This window comes from Sorex araneus, chromosome 9, assembly GCF_027595985.1.
Source record: "Sorex araneus isolate mSorAra2 chromosome 9, mSorAra2.pri, whole genome shotgun sequence".
In the NCBI taxonomy this organism is placed as follows: Eukaryota; Metazoa; Chordata; class Mammalia; order Eulipotyphla; family Soricidae; genus Sorex; species Sorex araneus.
Genome location: NC_073310.1, coordinates 17,951,500 through 17,961,447, shown reverse-complemented (window position 1 = coordinate 17,961,447; position 9,948 = coordinate 17,951,500). Strand labels below are relative to the sequence as shown.

General features: G+C 57.7%; 1 protein-coding gene and 1 pseudogene across 2 annotated transcripts; one reads left to right on the top strand and one right to left on the bottom strand.

Moving 5' to 3' along the window:
• The first annotated feature begins 891 nt into the window (after positions 1-891).
• Positions 892-8,907, top strand: RNF215 (ring finger protein 215). 2 transcript variants are annotated; one of them, XM_055147564.1, is made up of 9 exons: positions 892-1,279; positions 1,469-1,621; positions 2,202-2,273; positions 2,344-2,426; positions 2,688-2,844; positions 7,502-7,618; positions 7,703-7,846; positions 7,975-8,077; positions 8,200-8,907. In XM_055147564.1, the coding sequence occupies exons 1-9, from the start codon at positions 989-991 to the stop codon at positions 8,220-8,222; spliced, it is 1,143 nt and encodes a 380-aa protein (XP_055003539.1). In that variant the 5' UTR covers positions 892-988; the 3' UTR covers positions 8,223-8,907. The 2 variants fall into 2 exon arrangements, with proteins under 2 accessions (XP_055003539.1, XP_055003538.1); XM_055147563.1 differs by having other exon boundaries at positions 894-1,279; positions 7,499-7,618.
• Positions 2,857-7,483, bottom strand: LOC129407139 (non-histone chromosomal protein HMG-17-like; annotated as a pseudogene).
• Positions 8,908-9,948: the final 1,041 nt, after the last annotated feature.

The window sequence follows — 9,948 nt, the reverse complement described above, 5'->3', positions numbered from 1 at the left end:
CTTTCTTCCTCCCCCCACCCTTTTTCCTTTCATGTCTGGTTTTCTAACTCCTTGAATTTGGTTTGGTAGATAAGGAAGGGCTGGAGTAATAGTACAGAGGGTAGGGTGTTTGCATTCCACCCAGCCAACGCAAGTTGGATCCCCATATGATCCCTCGAGCCTGCCAGAAGTGATTCCTGAGTACAGAGCCAGGAGTAACCCCTGAGCACCACCAGGTGTGACTGGGGGAGCCCAGGGAAGAAGGAATGCAAAGTGACCTAGACCTTCTATGGGAATACTGGTTAGTTGCGAATCAAGGGCTGGTCCAGAGAACCCTGTTCCCCACAACATTTCCATTCCTGTTCTTCTAGGGCTCTTATCTTGTCTGCATCTCTCCAAGACGCCATTTCCCATGATCTGGGGGGGTGGGGTGGTGAGAGAACGGGGTGGGGGAATATACAGAGGGCAAGGCGTTTGCTTTCCACGAAGCTGACTGGGGTGCGATCCCCAGTACCCCCACATAGTTCCCGGAACCCGACCAGAGCCAGGCCTCAGCCCTGAGCACCGCCGGGTGTGGCCCAAAAACAAAACCATAAAAATAATGGTCTAAGAACAAAACCAAACCCATCTCTGTGTCTCCCCGTAGACATCCCAAGGGCTGTGAGCACCCGCCCTCCTGAACTCCTGCTCGGCCCCACCCCGCCCCATCCTGAACCCCGGCTGATGACACCAGGGCTCTCTGCAGCCGCCAGGGGGCGCACGTGGCCCGACCCGAGCGCGCCGCCGAGAGGCCCCGCCCATCCCTCCCGGCGCCCCGCCCCGTCCGGCCTCGGCTCCGCCCCGCCTGGCCCCACCCCGCCCCGTCCGGCCCCGGCCCCGCCCCTCCGAGCGCCCCGCCCCGTCCGGCGGCCTCCGCCGCCGCCACCGCCGCCGCAGACGCAGACGCGCTCCACAGCCTCGCACCCGGGACCCCTGACGCCCCGGTCCCGTCTGTTCGCCGGGTCCTGCCATGGGTCCCGCCGCTCGCCCCGCGCTGAGCTCGCCCGCGCCGCCGCCGCCGCCGCCGCCGCCGCCGTCGCCGCTGCTGCTGCTGCTGCCCCTGATGCCGCTGTGGCTGGGCCTGGCGGGGCCCGGGGCCGCGGCCGACGGCAGCGAGCCGGCCACCGGGCTGGGGCGGGGCGCGGCCCGCGCGGTCAGAGTGGACGTGAAGCTGCCGCGACAGGACGCCCTGGTCCTGGAGGGCGTGAGGATCGGCCCCGAGGCCGACGCGGCGCCCCCGCTGGGCGGCCGCCTGCTGCTGGTGAGCGCCATATGGCCCCGCGCCCATCGCCCGGACCGAGCCCGGGCGCGCCCCCCACCCCCGCAGGCTGCCCGTGTCCCCAGCACTCCAGCTCCCCACACCCGACAACCTTCCAGACTGGGTCTCGGACCTGGGTCTTGCATCTCCGGTATGCCGGAACCCGCTCGCCCCACATTCTCTCGTCCCCAGATGGACGTCGTGGATGCAGTGGACGGCGAGGAGAAGGTGCCCGCCGACGACTGGATTGCAGTGGCCTACGTGGGCAAGGAGCAGGAGGCCCCCTTCCACCAGGAGAGCCAGGGCGGCGGCCCTCAGGCCTATCCCAAGGCCCTGGTCCAGCAGGTGCCAGCGATGTCTATTGGGGAGGAGGCCGGAAGAAGGGGTTCCATTAGGATCAGATCCTGAGATGGGCCCCTGCACCTTCCAGAGACGCCCCAAACTTGGGACGGGAAGGGAGGGGACCCTGGCTTGGAGAATCAAGTCAGTTGTAGTAGAGAGTGGAAAAAAAGGGGTCAGAGGGTCCGGAAGGTGGACCAAGCTGAGCTGTGTTCTCTGGCTTGAGGCTGGGACTCAAGTAGATGCACGCTGTTGAGATCCCACAGAGTGACTGGGTGAAGGCAGGAGGAGGTAGTTCCTGCTGTTGGGCCATTGAGATGGTAGAGGAGTCAGGTGCCTAGCTGCCTTACATGCGTCCACTCTGGTTGGATCTACAGCTCCGCGTATGGATCCCTGAGCACAGAGCCAGGAGTGGCCCCTGAGCACTGCTGGGTGTGTCCCCCAAACCAGAGCAAGCCAAAACAGTTTGTGCCCTTGACCCGGCAGTGGATCCCAGTCTGTGCGGAGGGCAGACCCCCGGAGCAGGCCACAGCAGGGCAGATGGGGTGTGAGCAGAGGTACCCTAATTTCCTTTTCTGCCTTGCAGATGCGGAGGGCGCTCTTCCTGGGCGCCTCTGCCCTGCTCCTCCTCATCTTGAACCACAATGTGGTCCGAGAGGTAAGCTGGGTCCAGCTGGTAGGGAGGACGGAATGTGTGGGCCTCTGCTAACCACGCTGTCCCTCTCCAGCTCGACATCTCGCAGCTGCTCCGGCCCGTGATCGTCCTCCACTATTCCTCCAACGTCACCAAGCTCTTGGAGGCCTTGCTGCAGTGAGTTAAAAGCCTTGGGATCCGGGAGGGTCCCTGTATGGAAAGATGGGTCACCTTTCAGAAAAGAAGGAGAGGATGGCTTCAGTCCAAAGAGAGCTAGCCTCCTGAGCGATGGGCCTTCCCTGCATGGTTCAGCTCGGAAGTGTGAGACTAGGAAGGAAAGAGAGACAGAACAGCAGCTGGGAAAGACCTGGGGGGGCCGGGGGAAGGGCTGTGGGGTGCTGATGGGGGGTCACCGGCTCCCCTGTGCCTCTGATGCAGGAGGACGCAGGCCACCGCTGAGATCACCAGCGGAGAGTCCCTGTCTGCCAACATCGAGTGGAAGCTGACGCTGTGGACCACGTGCGGCCGCTCCAAGGACGGCTCCGGGGGCTGGCAGGACCTGGTGTGCCTGGGAGGCAGCCGTGCCCAGGAGCAGGTGGGTGCCAGGGCCAGCAGCTTGGGCAGGGCCGCACCCGAGCCTTGGCGCCGAGGACAGCCTCGTCCACCTCCTCGAGGCACATGAAGTCAGCATTGCTGCTACTGCCCAGTCCTGTCTAGAAGCTTCCTTTGGCTGTAGAAACTTGACTCCTGGATCCTCAGTCTATTTTTCCTTGTTTGGGGGCCACACCCAATAGTACTCAGGGTTCTACTCCGGCTTTTTCTGAGGTGGGGAGGCTAGGAGGGCTTGGGAGGGCCATGCCTGGCAGTGCTCGGGGGCTGTTCTGAGCTCTGAGCTCAAGAGTGATCCCTGAGAGTGCTCTGGGCACTGTATCTGGCACATGGGATTTGAACCAGGGATGTGGCCACTACAGTGCATGCAAGCAATTGTCTTTACCTCCTGTTTAACCTCACTGGTCCCTCTACTCTTGACTTTGTGCTCAGGGAAACCATGAAATGCTGGGGATCATACCCAGGCTTCTGGTGTGCAAAGCACGCACTTTAACCCTTTGAGCTCTCCCCAGTCTGCCTGGTTTTCCGTTCTTTCTGTTTTATTTTATCCTGGCAGAGTACCACTGGGGACTACCTGGGCATCCAACCCAGGTGGAATATGTGTAAGGCAAGCACCCTGCCTGCAGTACTGAGTTTTTGGGTTTGGGGGCCACACCTGGCAGTGCTCAGGGCTTACTCCTGTCTTTGAGCTCAGGGATCACTCTTGAAGGTGCTCAGGGGGACTGTGGGATGCTGGGGATTGAACCTGGATTGGCTGTGTCCAAGTGCCTTACCCACTGTACTATCACTTTGGCCCTATATTATACTATCTGTCCCCTATGTTTCCTTTTTTTTTTTTAATGTAGAAGTAGCACTGTCGTCCCATTGTTCATCGATTTGCTCAAGTGGGCACCAGTAACGTCTCCATTGTGAGACTTGTTACTGTTTTTGGCATATTGAATATGTCCTGGGTAGCTTGCCAGGCTGCTGTTTATTCAGCCACTGATTAGGCTGACTGAAAAGGGCATGAATTCCACATTACTTTTCTTTTTTGATGTTTTATTGAATACCTGTGAGATAAACCATTACAAAGCTGTTCATGATTGGGTTTCAGTTATACTATGATCCAATACCCATCTCTCCAGTGTACATTTCCCACCTCCATTGTCCCCCGTTTCCTTCCCATCATCCCCCACCCCCAGCCTCCCTCTACGGCAGTTACTTTTCTTCTTTCTTTCTCTCTCCTTTTCCTTTCGTGCATTATGGTTTGCAGTGCAGGTACTAAGAAGTATATGTTCAAGGCATTCATTATTTTTATCAGTATAGTAAGCCTCGGGTAGCCTTTTAACTGGGTGGCAGCCTTGGAATGTGAATGTGACTGCTGAGGTCTTTAAAAGTACTGGGGGGTGGGGAGAGATAGCCCATCCTGACCCCGAGAAAGCCTGGAGATTTCAGTCACAAAACCCGCACACCCGAATTTTTAGCAAATAATGTCTCTGTGAGGTCTGTTCTGAGACAGTGGAGTCAGGCCGGGGGTATGGGTACATTTCACATTTAGTATGTTGTTCCACAGTGCTTTTGCATTGTGGAAGCGAGCGGCTGCCGGGGGCTCTGTTTGGGTGGTCACCCACCCTCCTCCAATTTACCCTTACTCACCCTTGCACGGGTCTGAGATTAACTGCGGCTTTTGATCACTTTTGAGATTGACTTATGAGTCTCTAAAGCAAGGCTGGTAGTAGAGCTTACATGGTGGCGCTGGAGTTGGTTCATGGGGGTGGCTGATGGTGCTTCCAGGAGTATGGGCCGGGGGAGGTAGCCCATTCCAACTCTGAGGAAGTCTTGAGAATTCAGTCACAAAAACCACATACCCAAATTTTCAGCAGGTTAATATCTCAGTGAAGTCTGTCCTGAGATGGTGGAGTCTGGCTGGGGGCCCAGTGGCGATTTTGGATTGTGGGAACAAGCGGCTGCCTCGAGCTCTGCTTGGGCAGGCTCCAGGTTAAACCACCCACCCCCCGCCGGTTTACTCCGGTCTGTTCAGCCTTGCATGAGTCCAAGATTAACTGTGTTTTTTTTTTTTTATCTCTTTTTCGGTTTATCTATGGGTCTCTGAAGCAAGGCTGATAAATGAGCTTGTATAGCTAAGCCAGAGGTGGTTTGTGGGAGCCATGCGAGTTGTTGGGGTCCAGCCAGAAGCACAGTGGAAATTTGGGAGTATCAGGAAGCCTGAAATCAGGCTGCTAATGCACTCACCCCACAGGTACAGGTTGACCTGCTGACAGCACCGTACCCACTTTTTTTGTTTTAGGGCTACCCCTGGCAACCCTCAGGGGTTACTCCTGGCTCTGTGCTCGGGTTCTGGGGGACCATCTGGGGTGCTGGGGGTTGAACTCCAGTCAGCTGCATGCAAGGCAAGTTCTTTACCCACTGTACTATGTCTCCACCCTCATCCCTGGTTGTTTTTTCTTTTTTCTTTTTTTTTTTAAAGAAAGTTTGTAGTTTTCAGACTACACTTACGGTACTCAGCATTTACTCTGGGCTTTGTGCTCAGATGTCCCTCTCGGTAGGTTCGAGGGCCCATATGGGGTGCCGGGGTTGAACCCAGGTCTGTTGCATGGCACGCACCCTACTGCTATACTGTTGCTCCGGCCCCTCTGTTTCCTTTTTTTTTTTTTTCAAATTATATCCAGCTTTATTAAAGATACTTTTCATAAACAATCATGGTATTTCAGGCAGGACATGGGTAGATAATCGGAAACAGCATAGAATAACTTTCAAACTCCCTTCTTCAATGGACTGCCAAAATCAGAGAGCCAATATAAAACCCAATGACATCTTCATTTGATGCTCTGAACAGCGAAAGTTTAGAGTGAGGGTTGACATTTCACATTTAGTATGTTGTTTAACAACTTTTCACAAGCCGACCCTGACTTTCAAGAAATGAAAGAAAAATGGCAGAATGATCAATCTGAAGATCCACAATCTAAAAAAGGAACTGTTCTTTTGAGGGCTGCCATCTCAGTTGGGGCATTGCAAAATCCAGATGGCCTGACATCCTGGTAACCACTTTTTGGGAGTCCAGGCTCAATAGGTCTCTCTGGGGTTAAGGGAGTCAAGTCTATGCTGAAGGCGGAGAGGGAGACGGGACACGGAAACACATTTTAGTTTTTCCCCACCACAAGCCGCTGGGTGCCAGGGTGGCAACTGTGTCAAGTCAAGGAATCCCTCCTCTTGGAAATCAAGAGGGCGTCTCTCAAAACTAGTGAGGAAAAATTGTTTTTCCCAGGGCGATCCAGTTTTGGAGACCATCTATTAGTGACTTATGCCCTTCCCCCAAAACAACAATGAAGTGTTCTGTGTGCTAACAGCATAGCTTTAAATAAAAAAAGTAAAACAAAATTCTGCATTTTTATAAAACTTGATAAAAAATAGTATTCCAAACTGTACAGTCACCAGAAGTACACAGTTTTCAAAAATGCACACTTCACTTGGCATCTCCAGCACCTTCAGCTTTCTGTGCCCGGTCTGTTTTGGCATCTCCATTTTCTGCAGGGTTGTTTCCATCCTTGCCGGCATCAGTTTTTCCCCGATTCCCTCTGGGTACCTTCTCTCCCTTCTTTGCAGGGACCTTTTTAGGCTTGGGCTGGCTTTGGAGGAGCAGGGTTAGCTGATAACCTTGCGGATCTTCTCTGTGGTTCACCCTTCACCTTGGCTTTATCTCCTTTAGCATCCCCTTCAGCCTTTCTCATGGGCATGTTGGCCACAGCGGCGGGATGTGGGCGCTGGACACCGTGTGCAGCAGCGCGCAGGCTTTGGTCAGTCCAGAGGTCGTTCTCGCCTCTTCACACTGCTCCTCTGTTTCCTTTCTTAAGCCTTCTACACTGGCCACTCTGCCATTCACTGATGCGGCACACACCCTGTCTTGCCCCGGGCCTTGTCCATGCTTGGCCATGGATGTCGACAGCCTTTTCCTGTGTGTCTGTCTTGTCAGAGCCTCCCAACCCCTCTGGCCTGCCTGCTTCGGAAAGGCTCCCTCAGCCCCTCTCTCCGTCCTCAGGGACAGCCAGCCTTCCCCGGGCTCTTAGGACAGCCCCTTCTGAATGAATGTTGAGGAGAGGGACTGTCACCTCTAGGCCCAGGCTGTGTCTTTGTCATGAAAGTTCCCATCCCAGAATCAGGAGGTTTTCTTTCCTTAGGGGGGTGCATGGGGGGCATACCCAGTGGTGCTCAGGGCTTATTCCTGGCTCTCGCTTAGGGATCACTGCTGGCGGGGCTTAGGAGACCATATGGGGTGCTGGAGATTGAACCCAGGTCTGCTGCACTATCTCTCTGTCCCCGGAGTCAAGAGGCTTCAAAGGGACTGTCTGTCTGCGAGGTCTCTGGGCTGTGGAGCCTGGCAGCTACCAAGTAGAAGCTTCTGTGTGTGTGTGTGTGTGTGTGTGTGTGTGTGTGTGTGTGTCTGTCTGTCTGTCTGTCTGTCTGTCTGTGTCTGTCTGTGTCTGTGTACATCCATGTGGGGACCTACTTGACGTTGGGGCAGAGGACCCCTATGGGCCGCCTGTGTGTGGATTGGGGAGCACTCCAGCAGGAGCTGGGATCCACTCCCTGGAGCCTGTTGGGGGAGGGGGGTGGTGTGCCCCTGACCCGCCTCCTCTCCCCAGAAGCCCCTGCAGCAGCTGTGGAATGCCATCCTGCTGGTCGCCATGCTCCTGTGCACCGGCCTCGTGGTCCAGGCCCAGCGCCAGGCGTCACGACACAGCCAGAGGGAGCCCAGCGGCCAGGTGGGAGCCAGCCCTGGGGAAGCCCCCGCTCCCCCGCCCACCAGCCTCTCAACTAGACCTGCCTCCCTCCCCCCCCCACACCAGGTGGACCTGCTCAAGCACCGCGTGGTGCAGAGACTGGCCTCTCTGAAGACCCGGCGCTGCCGCCTGGGCAGGGCCGCCACCGGGCCCCTGGAGCCGGGCGCTGAGACGTGCGCTGTGTGTCTGGACTATTTCTGCAACAAGCAGGTTCGTGTCTGGGCAGCGGCCAGCCTGGGACACTCGGTCAGCCCTTCTTCCACTCCCGAGAGCTCTCAGGTCGGTCCCGGTGAGGGGGTTGGTTCCTGGCTCCCCACTGAGCCCACCCCTCTCCCCAGTGGCTCCGGGTGCTGCCCTGTAAACACGAGTTCCACCGAGACTGCGTGGACCCCTGGCTGATGCTGCAGCAGACTTGCCCACTGTGCAAGTTCAACGTCCTGGGTGAGTCCTGGGTGAGCACCGAGGGGGCGCCCGGGCCAGCTCCACCTCTCCCTGCCACCCCGACTCACCCTGTCCCCCTCTCTCTTCTTCCCCTCTCCCCCTGTTCTATCCCACCCCTGCAGGGAACCGCTACTCGGACGACTAGGTGCCCCGGCTACATCTCTGCCCATGGGGACCTCTCCCGACGGCACCCCGGCCCCCCTGGCCAGGGCATCAGGGGGGCCCCTGACAAGTGGGACGGTCAGAAGAGGAAGCACATGGGTGGGAGGAGGGAACCCTCCCCTGCTGAGGACCGAGGTGTTCCCTTGTGTCCATTCAGAGACAGAGGGGCCACATGCTAAGATGCAGGGCCCAGACCTGCCAGTCAAGGAAGAGAGGGCACCTCCTCTGTGACCCTGGGGTGTCTGTCTGTCCCCCTGCGGGGGGGGAGAGCATGGCCAGGGCTGCTCCTTCCCAAGCTCTGTGGCCCTGGGGCCCAGGTTTTGTGCGTATTTATTGGAGGCTGGGTTGGAAGGAGCTCTCTGGCTCGGAGGCCCCTGGCCTGACCCATCTTTCAGGACACAGTCGGTCAAGACAGCGACATTAAACCTGAGGGGTCCTCCGCTGCCTGTAGCCCTGTCTGCAGGTGTTGGGTCTGGGGACCACAGGCCTGAGCTCCTCCCTGGCCTCTCCGCAGTACCCAGGCCGCTAACCAGGATACTTGAAGCCACAGGAAACGTGGTGCATCTTCCAGGGGCATCTTTGTTTTGGTGTATTTTTTTTTTTTTAGAAGACTTGTGGTAAGATGGGGAGGTTTAATATGAAATAAATACAGATATATTTTAACAGAAGATGTGAAATATGTGAAATGCTTCAAGATAAGCAAGTGCCCATGGGCTCTACTGCCTGTGGGAGGTGAATTCTCAAATGGCGGGGGGGAGGGGCCCCCCATCCCCGGGAGCCTGCCCCCGCAGTCCTGGGGGCCCTCATGGACTTCACTGCCTCGGCAAAGTCTGTCCCACAGCACAGCTGCGCAGGTGATCGGGCCTGTGTGAGCCTCACGCACCTGGGAAGGGGGAGTGGGAAGCGCGAGGGGGTGCGGGGCAGAGGGACTCTCGCTGACCGGAAGCTGGAGGTGGCCCCTGAGAGCTGAGGGATGGGCCTCCGCCCAGCACAGACCGTGCTAGCAAGCAGCTGTGTTCCAGGGCAGCCAGGAAGACCAGCCACCTGCCAGAGCCTGGCGTGGCAGCCTCCCAGGCCCCGGGGGCTGTGACCCCCCCCAAACTGTGCCCATACTGAAGGAGCTGACTTGGGAGGGGGCGACTGGCCGCCCTGGGTCCGGACTCCGCTTCAGGGAGCGCCCCCTCGGGTCCTGGCTCTCCTCAGCCTCCCTCAGGAAGCCCTCAGGGGGCAGATCCACACATGTCCCGCACGTGTCGTTTCTGCCCCACGCGGCCCGCCTGGGCCCTTCTCAGTCAGCAGAGATGCAGGAGGAGGCAGGCCTGGCCGGGCGCTGGGTGACACCCCGGGGCCAGGCCTGAGAGTGCTGGGGCTGGTGGGGTGTCTGTCCCACTCTGAGTGAGCCCCATTGGGTGACTGGGGTTTTGTCAGACGCTGAGACTCAGGTTCCCTGGAGGGAAGGGGCTCCTCGGGGAAAGCCGGCCGTTGGAGGCCCCAGGCGGGAGCTGGGCTAGTCGCCTTCCGCCTTCCTCCCAAGCCCAGAGCCAGGAGCCCAGTCTGCCTCCCTGGTCGCCTCAGACGGGCCTGGTGGGGTCCCCCTTGGCGGCTGCTGAACCTCTGCTTCACTGCTGAGCATCACTGAGTCCATGTCAGCCCTTGGCCATTGCTATGGGGATGATAGACCACCCTTCACTGGACCCAGGGTTCTAGAT